Raw genomic sequence first — 19,897 nt, 5'->3', positions numbered from 1 at the left:
GAAGACAGCCTTTAGCACTCCCAATGGCCACTGGCATTACCGGGTGCTACCCTTCGGCCTACACGGGGCACCAGCCACGTTCCAGCGGTTGATGGACATCTTGCTCCGGCCCCACCAAGCCTACGCCGCGGCTTACCTGGATGATGTCGTTATACACTCTGAGGGCTGGAAGACTCACCTGGAGCGTCTACGGAGGGTGTTGACGGAGCTCCTTCACCACGGCACTTCACCCCACGAGCACCACGCTGAGACGGGCACCGAGCACCATTCATCAGAGCACGTGTGATCAGTGTGTGGGCAATAAATCACCCTCCGGGGCTCTTTCGATCAGTACCGAGTCTGTGTTCTCATTCACCCCGCGACAATATATATAGATAGATATCAATAAATATATATTATATACACATACAATTTAATGATAGCAAATAAGACACAGCTAAAATGACATTTTTTCAATAATTCTTTTTCATTTTTATTTCATTTTTATATTTTCTTGTTTACATTAAAATGAGTACATTATATTATATTCAGTAGTAATATTTATTATGTGTGCATATATAATAAAAATAAATATTAAAAATATAATTATTAAATATATTTTATATACAACCAGTTAATGATAGCAAATACAACACACAATAAAAAATTTAAAAGGTCAGCCAATTAATATATCTGCCTATATATCGTAATACTGTATATCTGAACCATATATTTATTGCTTGCTTGCTAAAATTGTCTGCTACAAAATTCTTCCATTCCTTCCACAATGATCACACATGCAGTTCTAATCACCTCATATTAACTGTGACTTCATGTAATATTTGCACTTTTAACAATTCATTTGTCACACCACAGGACCATTTCAATGAACTATTAAGATTCAGTCCAAACCCTACAGCTTCAAACACTAAGCACAGAACGGGCGATGGACTTTCACGCTGAAATCAATGAACCCATGGGAGATCTTTAGGATGCCTCATGCCAGAAAGCCTACCTGGAGAACCTCAAAGACTCTTTATACAAACGACACACGTGTGCATCTCTTTTTCTTGTGTAAAAGGGCTAAAACATTTGACAGCACCATTACTTGAGGCTCTGCACGTCGTACTCTACCCACTGCACAATTAAAGTTGTATTGTTCCTGTCCCCAGCCAACCACTTTCAGTCACTTCATCTCTTTGGACGCTTTTCTTTGACTATTATTGGCGTCTGTTGCTCCTGCTTTGGTGTCTTTGGCTCCTTCCTCTCTTCAACTTTCATAATGACAGAAATGGTAATTTAGTGGAAACACACAGATCCACTCACACTGCCATCGCTGCAGGGTTTCAGCTCCTTCCAGAAGGTCTGCATGTGGGCCAGATCGATCTTGTTCAGGGGGACGGACACCTCTCCTATAGGGTCATTCCTGCTAAAACGGTCATAATCTAGCACTTGCAGGTACAGTGTGCGCTGGACCACCTTCTCAAACGGGAACCCTGGGAGAGAGAGATGAGAGGAGGATCATTTTAGCTCACTCAAATTATTTACAGCTCAATATGGGGTACAAAAATACTTTGGACCGGCCCCCTTCATTGACCGCTTGATGCACACTGCATACAAAATTGCATACTTTTGTTTCCGCTGGGAAATGTTTCCTATTTAGAAGGTGCTGCGTTGATATGGGCACTTGTGACGAAGAACTAATACACAATTGAGGATTTATTTAATTTACATTTGTTGGGTTAAAATGATGTAAAAACCACATGCTTTTGACCTGACAGTTCATAATGAAGTGAAATTAAATAAATAAAAATCATATACATATCTGATCTATATACTATTGTGCAAAGGTAAGATTAATACTGTAATACTTTTTTAATAATTAATATTTAATACTTTAGAGCAAAGTTTCAGTTGTAAATTGATCAAAAGTGACAGTAGGCATTTATAACATTACAAAAGATTTTAAATAAATGCCGTTCTTTTAAACTTATAACAACATATCATGGTTTCAACAAAAATATTAAGCGGCACAACTGATTTCAACATTGATAATAATCAGAAATGTTTCTTGAGAAGCAAATCAGCATATTAGAATGATTTCTGAAGGATCATGTGACACTGAAAACTGGAGTAATGATGCTGAAAACTCAACTTTATCATCACAGGAGTAAATTAGATTTTAAAATGTATACAAATATAAATGAGTTATTTTAAATAGTAAAACATTTTACAATAGTACTGGTTTTACTGTATTTTTGATCAAATAAATGCCTTTATAAAAGACTTATTTAAAAAATATTCAAAATTTTCCTTTCAAAGGAAAGTGAGTTAAATCATATACACACATAAACATGATTTAACGAGTCCGATGTCTGGCTACATGTGAGGAACCAACTTTGAACTGCAAAAGTTCTATAAACTCTAAACATATAATAATGTAGCTGAGATATCAAAACATACTGACCTTCAAATAGGAAGGTCTCGTTCCAGTGAGGGTTGAGGTTCTTTCTTTTGACCTTGGTCTCAAGTTTGTGCTTCTTGTCTGGCAGAAGGTAGAGTTTGACGAATGGATCTGAAGTGCCGGAGAAATCTTTCGCAGGTAGATCCTGACCCTTCAGGATTTTCACTGTCAGTGTGGAGTCCTGAAAACTGTATCCCACGCTGAACTGGATGCGTCCCAGCTTCTCACACACGGGTCCTTCGTGTTCCTCTTCCTCAGAGCCTGGGGACAACTTAAAAACCAAAGTGGACAAGATTGTCATTAAAAAGCTTAATAACTCCTCATTAAATCATTATTATCAAAACCACACTGCAGTGTGTCCTGCACCATAACTGAATCTATAGCAGTGTGGCTAAATAAATTATTTTTAAATTAAATGTGATGATATGAAATACTAGGTACTGCTAAATAATACAATTAATAAACACAAACACCCACACATTTCTATTGCATCTTTACTGGTTGTACGGGAAAAAAGACAATAAATAAATAAAGGATTTTTATTGTTATTCAAAACTTAACTGAAGTTGAAACAAAACAAAAATATAAATGCAAATAAAAATATTCAATAAAAACTTTTTATAAAATATTAAACAAAGTAGCCCTTTCAACTGAATGAACTAAATTAGGTTTAAGTTAAGAAGCTAATTCAAAATATTAATAAATACAAGTATTATAAAAATAATACTAAACTATCACTGAATCTGATTCATGAACAGTTGACTCTTATGAACAAGTTCTTTTAATGTGTCAAAAGCATTCACATACAAGTTATTAGTTTAAAACCAAAAACCTTAATAAAAAAAAATACATAGTTGCCATATGAGACAAAATATAAGTTAAATATCTCAAAACTTCAAACTTTGAAGTCTGAAGCTCTAAAATTACTAAAACTAAAATTGAAATAAAAGCCAAACAGAAACATAAAAAACTAATAAAACAAAAGCACATAACAAAACCACTAAAACTTCAACTAAAGATAAAACTGAAAATACAAAAATAAAAGTGAATTCAAAATATGAATAAATACTAGTATACAAATGATACTAAAATAACACTGAATCTGATTCAAGAACAGATGATTCTTATGAACCGATTCTTTTAGTGAATCAGTCAAAAGCACTCACAAACTCACAAGTTATCAGTTTAAATACCAAAATGTATGATTTTAAATGTATATATACATATATACACATACATACATACATACATATGGGCTCCAACTCGGTTAACTTAACTTAGGCCCTATCGTTGATTTTTCGGAAGTAAATAACGTTACGTGAATCGTGACTATTCACAAGCTGTTTTATTTACGGGATAGGCTAATGCTTGGAAATGATGTTTCAAGTTTTCACGTCCATTCATTATTTGTAGCATGCAAGCCACTCAATAATTGCAGCTTTGTGCTCTGTTACTACAAAGTCTCAGCCTTCTGTAAATTTTATGATACAATTCAAACAATAAACGTCTTTTTACGCTAAAAGAATGAAGAATGCCACAGACTTTCTTTTTTTTTTGAGGAGTAGGCCTATAGGTGGAATTTTCACATTAACTTCACACAATATAACATGATTTTATTATCGGAATTTTGACTATTCTTAAAATATTATGACGTTAATCTTATTTATTTAGTTATTTTTCAACGTGGCACAAAAATGCTGCCGTATAGGCTACTGAATGCAAACACAATTTTGGCACAGCGGCCCAAAAACCAAAAAATTTATAAAAAACAAACAAAAAAAGTAACCAGGGGGTGCTGCAGCACCCTCAGCACCCCTACTTCCCGCGGTAATGTGTATATATATATGTATTTGTTTTGCATTGCTTTCTTATGAGAATATCATAAAATTATCTTAACAACATGCTCTATTGAAATCAACTGAGTCAAGTCTCTTGTGCTTCACAATATTGTTATGTTAGTAACTACTGGTTTGAATCGGGCAAACTAATGGAACAGACTCCCCTGCTGCCTAAACATAACACTGCACTTGTCAAATATGAGACAAAAAAGTTGCCGGGATGCTCTCTAACGAGTTGTGAAAAGCTGTTGCCTTCACATTAATACGTGGTGAAGGGCTAAAAGTTGGGAACTGGTTGGTGGTCTTTACAAACACCTTAGTGATCCATCACTTAAAGTGGTCTGACAAGCAGCAGCATATCGAATTAATGAACTCCCATCTGTGTCAGGACCTTGGCTAAAAGTTGGGCTTAATTTGACATGCCATGCCCCAATGCCCGGATCCCCCCAGTGGGCTGCGAGAGGCTGGTGCTTACAAGAGCTTCTGGCACCCTCTTAAAGAGGAAGCACCATCATTAGCCCTCATCACATCTCTTTAAAAACGCCTTACCACCCACATAATGACACGCAGACCCTGTGAAGGCCGTCGTCCGTGTCCCAGCAGCACATTGTACCAGTTCTAATTATGGGCCTTTTGTAGAGGTAAGTTCCCTTTGACACATCTCTGTGTGTGACTGACTGCAGTAAGGGAAAGCACCAATTACACATGATGCATCCCTGTGTTTAAAAGGTTTACATTTCAGAGAAAAAAAATTAAAGAATTGCAAGATGTAAGCTCAGAATTTGTAGAAAAAAAAATATAAATCCCAATTACGAGTTTATAACTTGCGATTGTGAGATATAAACTGGCAATTGTGGAAAACAGTCTTAATTGTAACATATAAGTTGAAAATACCTTTTTTTATAGTTTTACTCATAAGCTTCAATAGAGAATAGTACACAACCAAAAGTTCATGTTACCATCAGCATATCACTGGTGACGGAGTTGGCCAGGTCTGAGACGGAGGAGTTAGCGTCTGTCCGGCGGCTGCTCTCGTCTGGGGTCTGACCTTTAGGGCTGCTGCCGGGTTGATTAGATCTGGCAAAGAACCACAAGAGTAAAACGGTCACTTTTTATAGCATGTAGCATTAAACACTTTCTCCTGTCTTACGAACTTCATATGCACAGAGAACTGCAAGTCCTCCGTAGCCTGTAGCGCTAGTATTTGTTTGAGACTGGGTTTTGGATAGCATTGCCTTGTTAGAACCTGCTGGTTGATGCTGTAACACCATCTGTTTGACCGTCATTTAAATTTAGCAGTGCGTTGTAACAAAATAAAAAGCAACTTTTCTCCTGTCGTTCAAAAGTTGAGGTAGGTGCATTTTTTTTATTTTTTTTTTTACATTTTTGTAAGTGCCTTATGCTCACCAAAGCTGCATTTATTTGATTAAAAATACAGTAAAAACAGCAATATTGTGAAATATTATTACAATTAATAATAAATTCTTTCTATTTGAATACATTTGAAAATGTAATTTATTCCTGTTATGCAAAACTGAATTTTCAGCATCATTATTCCAGTCTTCAGTGTCACATGATCCTCCAGAAATCATTCTTATATGCTGATTTGCTGCTCCAGAAACATTGCTAATTAATTACAATGTTGAAAACAGGTATGCTGCTTAATATTTTTGTGGAAACTGTGGTACGTACTGTAGGTAGTAGACAGCAAGGCAGTTTATTTTGGAACAGAGCCTTAGTAAAAGTCACATTGAGCTACAGTCTGACTTTGTCCTCACTGGAAAGCTAAAAAATAGTGCCATAGTTGTAATACAAGGACATTACAGTTCTGTGGAGATTTGGATTAAATAATAAATGCAGGAGAAAGAACATCACAGGGTGAATGCGACAATGTTCTGCCTGGGATGAAGTGTATGAAGAAAGGACACAACAGAAATGCTGCTGTGAGACAAACATTACGTCCAGTATTTACTCAGATCAGAACAGCAAAGAGATAAAAGGATGGAAAACCTGTGAGATAAAACAGTGTCTTTCATATTCTTTTTTCGTATTAAAGAATGTATGGATCAATAGAAAGCCAAAGCACAAACACGATTATCATCACAGCTAAAGGGTCTAACAAATGAATTTTGAAGTGAAATCAGTAACAAAAGAATTGGAGTCTGAAAAACAGAGAGATGTCATGGCCAAGGGCGTAGTTTTGGTTTGAACATTGGGGGGTTGAAGTGTGAACTGTTTTAGTAGAGTCACGGGTCATGCTCACTCATAAGGTTTATTTATTTGTTTGCTTGCTTACATATTTATTTTTGTGAAATGGTCTTTTGTGCTATTATTGTAACGGGACGAACAAGACGGGAGACGTGCGGATCCATATGCAAGGCTTTTATTCCTAAGAGTGGTCAAAACAGGCAGGGTCAAACACCAGCAAACAGGTACAATCCAGGGCGAGACAGAAGAGCAATCCAATAAACAGTCCAAGGTCAAAAACAAGAAGGCAAGGCAAGGCAAGGCAAGGAAACACAGAGACTCGGAACAGGGTACAGGCTAAACAATACTCGGCAGAGAATGGTTGTTTGAGTGAGTGTTATATAGTGAATGTGTGATTGATGACAGCTGTGTGCAATCAGTGCTGTGTGCAATCAGTGCTGTGTGCAATCAGTGCTGTGTGCAATCAGTGCTGTGTGCAATCAGTGCTGTGTGCAATCAGTGCAATGGCTGATGGGATATGTAGGACTCATGACGATCAACTGTGACTTGACTTGATTCAGGAAGATCAGTTGTGACTTGACTTGACTCATGACGATCAACTGTGACTTGACTTGATTCAGGAAGATCAGTTGTGACTTGACTTGACTCAGGAAGATCAACTGTGACTTGACTTGACTCATGAAGATCAGCTGTGACTAGACTTGACTCATGACGATCAGCAGTGATGTGACTTGACTCAGGGATGGCAGCAGTGACGTGACTTGACTCAGGAAGATCAGCTGTGACTTGACTTAACTCAGGGAGATCAGCTGTGAATTGACTTGACTCAGGAAAGACAGTGGTAGCATGACACGGCTTTGTTGTTGACGCCATTTTGTGAGCAAGCTCTGGTTCAGCCGCCATTACAGGCACAGACACGGTGTTGTGTTCCTCCTCAGCAAAACCCTCAGGGAACACAGGGTCAGCAGTCAGCAAAGCATAGTCTATAAAGTCCTTTAAACTACAATGAAATCTACCCTCTGGCATCCATGATTTTATGGATTCATTTAGTCCATAACGAAAAATGTCCTTTAATGCTACCTCATCAAAAGGTACCCTAAAAGATAACTCACGGAACTGAGTGACGTATTCCTCAATAAGTGAACTCCCCTGTCGTAAATCGAATAGCCGATGACAATTATCTATGCAAAGTTGGTGCAATAAAGTAACATCATAGTTAACAATTACTTGTTTACATAATAAGTGACGAGTTGGGAGTGAGAATGTGTTGATCTATTCCACAAAATTACAGTTCATTAACTGAATGATTTAACTCGGTGAAATGTCGTGCAACAGATGATTTACTGTCAGCTCTATTTATGGCACTTCTGTGTTCATTAATACGAAATCTTAATTGTGGATTGGTCTTCCCCACATATTGAAGACCACAAGGACAAGAAGGTAAATATATTACATTGGTCGAACGACAAGAAATAAAATGTCTAATTTAAAATTCTTGATTCCTAGAGTAACTCACAAATCTATTCACTTTTTTTTAGATTATGACAGGCCAAACAATGTCTACATGGAAAAAAAATCCCATTTGCCGTTTGATTGTTTTTGGATGCTTGCATTTGGATACAACGAATTTCAAGAATTGAGATTTGTTTGCTCTTTGATGGATTCTATTATTGATTTGAAATCGTGTTACTGTGAATGGAACCAAGCGCAAGATCCTCCTTTCTTTCATTTTTGATACTTCAATGTGACAATCTTTCATCACATTATCACTTCACTGGCTAGGCTTCACTTATTTTAGTTTGTTTTCTTTGCAGCACATTTGGTTTAGACATTTGCTACACAAATACTTGAAGAGCCTGACCGTCTGGTTGGTCAGTGCCTTCCTGTTTGTTTTATTGTCTCTTATATATACAAAAATAGCCCTTTATCACTGAGCACATGCAAAGGTGGCACAGTGTAGATCAACTGTACAGAAATGAAGGCTACAGTCTCTGTGTTCCTTTTTTTGAGTCTCTTTGGACTGAGGTTTAGTCTGTACAGAAAACACTTCCTTGTGAAAGAAAGAATGACCTGGGAAGATGCGCAGACATACTGCAGAAAGCACCATGATGACCTGTCCACTGCCAGTGAAGAAGAGGCACAACAGATTTCCACTAATCCAGAAAACAATGATGTATATTTTTGGATTGGACTGCACATGATTTCTAACAACCTATGGAGTTGGTCTGGAGGTGAGGATCAAAACATTGACTATTGGGACATTTGGGAACCAAGCGGTGTCGCTGAAAAGTGTGGCAGTGTAAACAGATATACTGCTAAACTGCACAATATTATGTGCTCTTATTATTTTCCATTCTACTGTATGGAGGTGTTTAAGCCCATTCTGGTGCATCAGACTAAGACATGGGATGAATCTCTGAACTACTGCAGGCATAACTACATTGACTTGGTGAGCCTAAGTTCTCAAATATATATGGAAAAGGTGATAAATGAGACTCTAACATCCCAGACAGCTTATGTGTGGACTGGTCTGCGCTTTATGGCTGGTCATTGGTTCTGGGTCAGTGGAGATGATCTTCAATATAAAGCCTGGTCTGAGGAGGGAGAGATCCAGTGTCCTTCTGGAAATCTGCGCTGTGGAGCTCTGGATAGAGAAGAGATGGTCTGGAAACCCACAGACTGTGAGGAAAGACATCATTTTCTCTGCCTTAAGAAGCCATAAAAGTGCTTAAAATATATGCATTCTGATATGTACACTTTCACGTGCAGCTTGGTATATATGTGTGCTCAACTGATTTGAAACAGATTCTCTAACCAATCTTTAGTGTTTTGTAATGACAAAATATATTTTTGTTCATACATATACTATATAATAGTTTTAAATCTGACACATTAGCCATAGAGTCATCATATATATTGCCTTATTTAACAATATATTAGTTAAACTGAAATCTTTTCTGGGGTTGATAAGACATGCGTGGTTTAGTTTATATTTACATTCGTAAGTTTATGCATTTATTGTTTTATATATTGTAAAATAGGATTTGCACAGGTATATCTCGAGATAATGGCATAATCATTGTTTTTTTTTTTTTATAAAATAAAAGTTTAATGGACCTTTTGTTAGCATTTTACCTATGGTTTAATTTTGTTACTTTAGCAAAATACTGTTTTTAATGTACAGTATGTGTAAGAAATATTTTTTATAATACTCCTGATGTATTAGTTCTATGATCACATGAAACTGTTAGTGTAAGATTTTGTTTGAGATGATCATTCAAAAAAATCAAGAAAAGCTATTTGAAAAACCTTTACTGTAAAATGTATCCTCTCCTGTATGTTTACATAAACACAAATGTAGTCGTGATTGTCATGTGGTTTTCAGAGGTCAAAATAAAAAATATTTCACTGGTCAACTTAAAACTTAAACTTTTAAACTTTCTACACAAAGATTTGATTTTTGAATTAAATTATATAGCAAAGCGAGCAAGAGATCAGAATAAGCGTATACGTAGCTAGTAGCTGCACAAAAACTTTAGTGGCAATCCCAAAATCTAGACATTGTTTGAAGGTGAACATAAAATTAATATAGTGTCATTTGTGAGATATAATGCACATCAATATTTGATTGCTATTAGTTTATATTTTACCCAAAATGAAAAACACCGTCATTATTTACTCACCCTCAAGTTATTTCAAACATATGTGATCATTCTTCTGTGGACAGAAGATATTTTGAAGAAAGTTTCAACTGTTTTTGTTCACACAATGAAAGTCACTTGCATCCAAAACAACACTGAACCCCACTGACTTATATTCAGACATTTTTCAAAATATCTTCTTTTGCGTTCCACAGAAGGAAAGTCATACACTTTTAGAATGACATGAGGGTGAGTAAATGATGATAAAATGTTCATTTTTGGGTGAGCTATCCCTTAGATACAGATTTTATTTAATTGTAGATTGATTCAATTATAAATTAGCGTTTTTCACACTTCCGTGTTTCTGGCTTCCGGATTGGGGCTTGCAGGGTAAAAGTTTTTCCGGTGACAACTGCTTAACAAGAATGAGTTCGAGAATCATAGTCTTTTTATACAAATTAGAGATTATGAAAATGCTTAAACTGCCGGTACTTTACTCTACAAAGCGCAAACATTTCACAATTAACTTTTTGCATCAGCTCGGGTCATCAAATACAAGTTTGTTTAATTCTAAATGGTGGCAGTTATAATTCAGTTAGTTTTGCCGTTATGTCCGTTTGGTGCTGGCTGTGCATTATGACTCTCCACGTGAATTTTTTTTGCTATTATTATTATTATTATTATTAAAGTAATATTGTATTTTCTTCTTGCTCTCATTTTCATTATTAACGTGATGGTTTAAACATACGTTGTATAATGTGCCTTGGGAAATAAATATTAAACAAGAGTTGACTAGGATTCATGACTTTATTCCTATTGTATCAGATTACGTTGTTGTGTTGTGTTTAATATGCTTCAACCGGACTCAGTTAGAATTGTGTAATGTATTCTTGAAAAAAATGTGCATCTGGACATAAATGTTGTAATTTTTAAGTAATTCATCATGTGGGGATTCGAGGGAAATGACTGAGTAAAATGAGATAATACGCTCATATGTACCGGAGTCCAAAAACTATATAAAAAGGGATGTCGGAGATGCAGAATAGAAACCATCCGGTGCTATATTGAGCGTATTATCTCACAAGTCAGCGGTCTGAGTGGCCATATAAGTTACAAACAAGTAAAATGTTATTTCTCTGTAGATTATATAACAACAACTTGGAAAACAGACAAAACAGATAAGGTAAGAAGCATTATTTGAGAAAAGGGCATATATTAATATAATAGGCGCAGATCTGTAAAGGAAATAACTTTACCCTGCAGTGACGTAATTTCCGATTTTTGTGAAAAAGGCTAATCCTGTTTAATTTTACAGTAGTCACAGGTCATCCTGTGAATGCTTATGCAACGGAGGCCAGCTGGTAAGAGCTGCGCAGGTAAACCTCACTCCCCTGATCTCAAGAGGTGCGCTGGCAACTGACGCTAGAGGCTGCGGTCTGTAGTGTCTTGTTAGTGCGCCCACCTCCCATGCTGGAAACACTGGTTCGAATCCTGCTTGAAGCAAGAATGAGGGGGACAGAACCGGAGGGGCTACACTTATACTAACTCAATTGCTTGCCCGCATTTTGAAGTAGGCCTATGGCAAGATCTCTTAGTCATGCACAATTTGGATTTTGTACTCTTAATTTTGAATAAATAGATTATCTGCTTTTCTGTTTCAGCAAATTTGCACACAATTTCTTTCTTCATTTGTTACACAAATAGTTGAAGAGAGTAAGAGTCTGGTTGGCCAGTGTTTTACTTTCTTTTATTGGTCTCTTATCTACAAAACATTGGAGGGGTGTGATAACATTATCGAGTTCCTACAAAGGTTTCACGGCTTAGATTATCTGTTCAGGAATTAAAGGGGTCATGAACTGCCTTTGTTTTTTTTGTATTTTGTTCTGTTCTCTGAGGTCCACTTACAATGTTTTCAAGATTTTTACATCAAAAAACAATAATTTAGTTTCGACCCACCTCATCAGAACGCTCTGTTTGAATAGGCGTGGCGGATTATAGACTCGGAAGTAAACGCCCACCGCTATGATTGGCTAACAGTGAAAGTGAAGTGACATATGGCCAAGTATGGTGACCCATACTCGGAATTAGTGCTCTGCATTTATCCCATCCAAAGTGAACACACACACACCGTAAACAGTGGGCAGCCATTTTTTGCTGCGGTGCCCGGGGAGCAGTTGGGGGTTTGGAGCCTTGCTCAAGGGCACCTCAGTCGTGGTATTGAAGATGGGAGAGAGCGCTGTACATTCACTCCCCCCACCTACAATCCCTGCCGGTATGAGACTCGAACCCGCAACCTTTGGGTTACGAGTCCGACTCTCTAACCATTAGGCTGCTGCTGTGATTTAGGTTAAAAATGCATAAACACTCAGTACATATCAAATGATCTGTAATAACAGACAAAGCAATACTGATCACGTAATGAAAACAGTTACTCACACTTGTGTGGTCCAATAACACAGCGTAGTCTTTTAGTTTCAGTCTTTTTTGAAAATCCTGTGTGGAATTGTGCCTTGTTTGTAAACAAATCTGTGGTAAAATGAAGTGAACAAAGTACCAAGTTCTTACTGATGTGGTCTGGCACTCAGTGTTGGGTGTAACGTGTTACTGTAATTAAATTACTTATCCACTGAAAAAGTAAAGTACTGCTCATCTTTATGTAATTTAATTACAGTTACTTCTAAAGTACTTGCGTTACATACTGTAAATAATTTCAGCAGTTCTAAAATCAATATTGAACTTGAAATCTAAATTTATCATCTAAAAGGTAATATTGAATGCAGCGTCTTTAACCCTCTGCGCGCCGGCGTGTTGACTTGCAGTATTCTCTGATAGAGATATCAGAATGTATCAATATACTCAGATACAGTAGATAAGACTAAAATTCAAAAATCACTAAAATCAAAAAATACTTTGATATGTGTACACTGACAATAACAACAAAACATTGTGCTTTTGTAACATAAAGAAAACAAACAGGGTGTGCTTTCTGCAGCGCTTTCTGCTGTCTCTGTCTCCGTGAACTTCTATCTGCAACGCGTCACAAAAATGAACCGAAACTCAGCGAATGCTTGACACACACAGAAAATGAACCAATTAAAATCGAAAACGAATATTCTCTGATAATGCAATCCGTATAAAAACCTAAAGCGAAGAACAGTCTTTCCCGTCTCTGAACTCATTATCTGCAGTCACACATGTGCACAAACACCTATCTTACCTAGATACAAAAATAGATAAAAAAAAAAAATTAATAATAATAATAATAATAAGATTCATCTACTTTTCATCGTTTTTGGAAGAAGACCTGCTTTGAGGAATAAGCTGGAATTTACCTCAGAAGAACAGTGCGATCTGACGCGGCTTTATTCAGCGGAGGATACATTTCTGTAATTTTTTATTTTTACATAAACTTGTACAGATTTTACTAATTGGGCTTTTCATAAACATCTTGCCAAACTGAAATGTGTGCAAGCGAGTGCAATATGTTGAAATATGATATGCATTCAGATTTATATAGGCTTTTTATTCTACTATAGCCTATACATTTTTTACTAGGCTACATAATGTTGAACGAAACAAGGATGTTTTTTTTTGTAATCATATTATAAAAATATGATTTATAATACGATATAGATGTATAAAGTAATGGGAATTTACACTGCACCATGATACATGTTACATAAATATTTAGTTCAGTGTTTACTGATCTACTATCAGATGTCGATGTTAATAATGTGCTAAGCAATAATTTAGTTTACAAAATATCAGAATGTTGTTTATGTACTGAATGGTACTTACAAGCATATGTGCATGAATTACAGTACAAAATGTTGTTTTTTGTAAGGAGTAGGCAAAATTAGAATTAGAGACAGCCAATACATGTACAGTATGTCAGTGTGTATGAAATATGGTACTCATTGCTTTGAAAAATTTAATGCTTACAGCTTGATACATGTAATGTTTAACTTTTCTTGAGCTTTTTATCATTCCGATATTTTGCAGAGTAATTCTATTTGTTAACCAAAGAAGATTACATTTTTTTTGTATGTTTATACATATATATATTCTACGGAGGCAGTGTTTAGCCACACTATTACGTCATAAAGTGGCACATTCCAAAATCTGTCGTATATTGTCTTCAATATATTGTTTTTAGACTAACGACAAAGTTTTGAGTTCTGAAACTTACAGAATGTTTTTATAGCACAATGACCTCCTATAAATCAAAAGATTAAGGTAATTTTGATTTCTCAGTTAATGACCCCTTTAAAGCTTTGGTCAAAGGCAGAGTTTGAATTTTGGGTTGATTTTTCTGGATTGGACTATACATATGGGTTTGGTCTGGAGACACTAAAGAATGTGTCGACTGGTCTGCGCTTTATGGCTGGTCATTAGTCGGTGGAGATGACCCTCAATATAAAGCCTGGTCTGTGGAAGGAGAGATCCAGTGTCCTGCTGTAAATCTGTGCTCTGGAACTCCAGGTTCCAGCTCAATCTTCCTTTTTATTCCACACACACACACACACACGCACGCACGCACGCACGCACGCACACACACACACACCACACACACACACACACACACACACACAAAAACTATGTACATGACTTTACTGATAAATCATGGACAAACAGCCTACATTGCTTAACAAAATGAATGTGTGGTCATACAAATCTTTTTACTTATAAGTTATTTGCTATAGATTGTTTTGATATTAGTTCACTGAAATCTTACTCCTGCTTTCTAAGACATAAATTGTTTAGATTATATTTAGTTACAATTTATATACTGACTGTTGTATAAGGACTTCCGCAGATTATTATTAGATGATATCCTTACATGCATTATCATGTTTAAAGGAGTAGTTCACCCAAAAATTAAAATATGCTGAAAATGTACTCACCTAGGTAACCAGGGATGGGAATCGAAAGGAATGTAATGGTTCCATTTTAATTTCCAATTCCACTTACTGATTTCTTAATGATTTTCAAGCAACTTACGGGTCCCTAATGATTTCATTAATGATCCTTTGGTGCTTTGGAGGAAGTAATTCGGTTCTAACTATATACTAAACAAAAACAAGAGCAAATCGCTCCTACAAACACCAGAGCTTTGTTCCAAAATCTAGTGAGCGGCCTATGCAAGCAGCATTTTAAAGGCATAAGTCCATTCTTCATGCTATTGGCTCTAAAAGGTAGTTTGCATGATAATGCTGCCTTCTAAGATACTGTCTTTTGGGCCTACCTTTATACTATGAACCAAAATAGACTAAACCAAAACACTTCTAAAACGATTAAAAAACTTTTTTGATAATTGAAATAAAGCTTAAACCTAAACAAAAATCAGAAAATTTGCTTTGGCAACTAACTGAAATAAATTTGAAGTACTAAAATTACTAAAACAAACAAAAATGACTTAAATAAAAATAGAAAGACAACAAAAGCACATAACAAAGTTGCTAAAACTTAAACTAAAATTAAAATATAAAAATAAAAACAATTTCTAAATATTAAAATATGAATAAATACTATAAAAATATATAAATAATACTAAAATAACACTTAGACTCTGTCTCTCTCTTGCTATAAAAGCACATAAAATTACTACAATTTAAACTAAAAGTAAACTAAAAATATTTTGTCATTATAAAAACAACAAAAGCACATTACTATTAAAAGCAAGCAACGCAACGTGTAAAAAGACAGTATAAGTCATTATAATCAGTAATTATGTCCCCACTGGATGCAACAAATGCCTCGTTTGTAATGGGTTTTAATGTTTTTGTCTCGTCGCTCCAAATAACACTTAGACTCTGTCTCTCTCTTGCTATAAAAGCACATAAAATTACTACAATTTAAACTAAAATTAAACTAAAAATATTTTGTCATTATAAAAACAACAAAAGCACATTACTACTAAAAAAAAACTTTTGTCATTTTAAAAATGACAAAAGCAAATGACAAAATTATTAAAATAAAACCTCATTCAAAATATGAAATACTTTAATAGTATAAATAATACTAACATTTACTAAATAATAGGGCTGCCCTCGACTAAGGATTTTTCTGGTTGACTAGTAGTCGTTCATTTTCAGCATTAGTTGACTAATCGCACGTTTATTAATAAACCATTTAAATCATTATGAGACTTTAATTGCCAACATAGCCTAATAAGCGCTCGAGCACATGCATAAAGCTTGCCACAGCAGAAGTAATGATTATGAATTAACTGTCACAAGCCTTGAGTAAACACAATACAATAACAATTCCAGTTTGATTTTTAAGCTAGATGTGACTGCAAAGTAATGACCTTGAATTCATTGAGATTTCATTAATTTAAAAGATGAGACTCAAGCAAGCAAATCATTCACAAATGAAAGCCAGAATTTTTTTTCATGTTCTTTTCAGAGGACAAATGCACACATTCAGAAACCAACATTTCTGTAAAAACTGAAGCTCATGATTCCCAACCCTAAAACTCACACTAGAAAAATCGTTGAGCAAATGCCTGCTAACAGTAATGTGGCCCCTCCAGTTATTACGAGTCACAGTGGAACTGAAGGAGTCCAGCGCTAATAGACCTATGATGAGTTTGTAGGAAATATGGCTGCCAGAGGGGGGAGACGAATAGCCGCCTTTGACTTTTCATCCCCGGGGGAAGAAAACGAGAAGAAACAAGTACTGTTGGCACAGCAACGGCTGGAGAGATGGTGAGTGCACCTGGTGTGTGGAATGCTGGGAGATACGAGTGACAGGCATGCCGTCTGAAGAGTGATGATCCACCCACCCACAAACATGTCCTCATGAGACAGTCTCAGTCATCATTTCATAACACTCTGTCTGAATTTGTCTCTGTCAGAGTAATTTCCTCTGGCTGTAATGATGATCAGAATGACACTGTCAGGGTCCGAGGGGTTATAGTGACCACAGACGCTCCTTATGTTCTGAGTGACATGACAGAAAGCTCTCAGACAAAGCAGTGTTTCTATTATATAGTACAGTTCTACATGTAGTTGAAGGGGTCCTATTATGGTTTTTGGGGTGTACTTGAATAGGTTTTCATGCTTGATTGTTCCATAAATGCGCTATTTTTCAAATTTTTTACATTATTGCAGTACCTCTCTTCCCAGTCTCTCAATTTACCTGTTTAGTTCCTGTTTCGATGAAACCCCTCCTTCCATAACTCAAAATGTGCTCTGATTGGTTAGCTGGCCCATTATGTTGTGATTGGCAAATGTTCCGGAAATGACACGCCCCTTATCATAACTGCGAGTTTCATCTGCTCTACTGGAAATATTAATGATGATGTTAATTTTTGCCTGATTTAGACCCTGATTTAGACCCTTGTTTTACAAACAAGAGGATCGTGCAGAACCTTTGCAAGCAAAGATTTTGCAGGACATTTCAAAGTGGTATGTTTTTTTTTTTTTTGAATATATTGTGGGTGGGAGTTATTTAAATGAGCAACATTGTGATTTCACAATATCCGGAAGAAGTGCGCTGTAGGGTGGAACTGGCGTCAGCTTTCTGTCATTCAGCAAGCGCTCTGTGTTGTGTCAGTCATACTCTCTGTTTGTGAGTCTTATTTGGTGTTGTTTTTCCCAGTAAACTCCACTATGTCTAAGGCTAAGACTAAGACAAAGCATTTGAAGGGCGAAAGCAGATCGCGTTATAGGCTGTGTGTTCCTCCCTGCCCACGTTGCATAACGACCGGGGATACACACAGTCTGTACGTGGTCTGCTTGGGAACGAAGCATGCAGAGTCGGCTCTCGAGGGAGTCAACTGCCCGCATTGCGAGCGTCTTCCCCTGCGTACGCTTCACTCCCGGAAGGCTCTCTTCGAGAAGGGTCTCTCCTTCACCAGTCCGAGGAGGTTGACGTGGAGAGCGTCGGGGAGGATTCGCCCCCTCAATCACCCCAGTACGTGGAGGTGGTAACTCGCGCTGTGGCCAAGTTAAACATCGACTGGCCGGCCAAGAAACAAGCCAAACCGCAGAAAAATAAATTAGACAAACGCTTTCTGCGGGCTAGGTCACCACCTCCATGCAGGAGCCTGCCTTTTCCCCCCGATCTCCACACCGAGGTGTCGAGGTCGTGGGCCAGGCCATTCTCTGCCCACCTCTTCATTCCCGCTTCCGACTATTATGGCAATGTTGCGGGGTAGAATGTGCGCAGTTATAGGGAGATGCCCTGTGTCGAACAGACGCTTGCGAGCTATCTGTTCCCCGGTGCGGCATCATCCTTGAAGGCTCCGGCATTGCCCTCCAAGCCGCTGCGAACAACTTTAGCGCTGGTGGGCAAGGGGTATGCGGCAGCAGGTCAGGCTGGTGCGTGTCTGTACACCATGGCGTTGTTACAGGCGTACCAAGCCGACCTGCTTAAAGAGCTGGATGAAGGCGAGGAAATAAATTCTGAGAATATCACAGAGCTTAGGAGAACCACTGATCTTTCTCTCTGCGCCACCAAGGAGACCGCCCGCGCTATTGGTCGGTCCATGGCAGCTATGGTGGCAGCGGAGAGGCATCTGTGGTTGACCCTGTCCGATATGAAGGAGAAGAACAGGGTCTTCCTTCTCGACGCCCCGCTTGCGCCTTCTGGCCTGTTCGGCGACGCCGTCAACTCCGTTGTCGACAGGTACCAGGAGGCTCGTAAACAAGCGGCGGCATTTCAGTGGTTCCTCCCTCGCCGCTCTCCAGTTCTGGGGGTAGCTGGGCAGGAGCAGCCCCTCCGCGTACCAGCTCCTCGTACAGGGATGCCCAAAAACATCCCCCGCGTCGGGACCAGGGGTTTAAACGGCGCTCTGGGTCGGGGGCTTCAAAGCCTAAGCCAGATCTAAGAACTATTCTGGAGGCTAAGAAGTCCTCGACGAAGAAGTCCTGACGCCAGTGCCTCAGGACTTTTGAGGGCAGGCCCCTCTGGGGAAGAGTGGGGTTCACCGCATTACACGGTGCCTGTCTCTCCTCAGTGCCCTCAGGAGATCGTTCTGCCAACCCTGCCGATGTTACAGGGCGCAGCGGTCTCCCGCGAGCGCTTCTCTCAGCTACCGCCCGGAAACTTAACGGTACTAAGAGGCTCGCTATCTCTACGGAGGTCTCTAGAGCAGCTAGTTTGGCCGTCCCCTGCCGGTGCGCCGCTTCAGGGCACTGAGCTAGCCGCTCTGATTAGACCAGAGGTCAGTCTCGAGAGACTGATTCCCTTAGTAGATATTTAGCAGTGTGGAAACTACTGCCAAATGTGTCTCAGTGGGTCCTGCACACTGTAGAGAGGGGCTACAGAATCCAGTTTGGTTCTCCTCCGCCTCCTTTCAACGGGGTCCTTCCCACCCTGGTGGGTCCCGAGCAGGCTCTGGTAATGGAACAAGAAGTAGATACTCTCTTGAGGAAGGAGGCCATCGAGGTGGTCCCTCCTCACGAAAGAGAGTCCGGGTTCTAAAGCCAGTACTTTATAGTTCCAAAAAAGGATGGAGGGTTGCGTCCGATTTTAGATCTGCGTCAGTTAAACTGCTCAGTCATGCGACTGAAGTTCAGGATGCTCACACAGATCAGGTCCGAGGACTGGTTTGTCACGATTGATCTAAAAGACGCATACTTCCACGTCTCCATCCTTCCCAGTCACAGGAAGTTCCAGAGGTTTGCTTTCGGGGCAAAGCTTACCAATACCAGGTACTTCCTTTCGGCCTTGCACTCTCACCCCGCACTTTCACAAAGTGTGTGGATGCAGCTCTGGCTCCCCTGCGACTCCAGGGCATCCGCATACTCAATTATATC

The 19,897-nt window shown here is 38.3% G+C and overlaps 1 protein-coding gene across 1 annotated transcript in view; it reads right to left on the bottom strand.

Annotated features, from left to right (window-relative positions):
* Positions 1-19,897, bottom strand: part of LOC107736993 (synaptotagmin-7-like) — a 152,349-nt gene that overhangs the window by 3,072 nt on the left and 129,380 nt on the right. The window contains exons 6-8 of the mRNA XM_016548382.1: positions 5,241-5,358; positions 2,447-2,714; positions 1,306-1,475 (exon numbers count right to left, since the gene is read on the bottom strand). Coding sequence (XP_016403868.1) covers positions 1,306-1,475; positions 2,447-2,714; positions 5,241-5,358 — 556 coding nt within the window. The remainder of the gene's footprint in view (positions 1-1,305; positions 1,476-2,446; positions 2,715-5,240; positions 5,359-19,897) is intronic.

The sequence above is a fragment of the Sinocyclocheilus rhinocerous genome, unplaced genomic scaffold (genome assembly GCF_001515625.1).
Source record: "Sinocyclocheilus rhinocerous isolate Xijiao unplaced genomic scaffold, SAMN03320098_v1.1 scaffold433, whole genome shotgun sequence".
Lineage (NCBI taxonomy): Eukaryota > Metazoa > Chordata > Actinopteri > Cypriniformes > Cyprinidae > Sinocyclocheilus > Sinocyclocheilus rhinocerous.
Note: the sequence above shows the minus strand (reverse complement) of the source record. Positions and strands in the feature narration are given on the sequence as shown.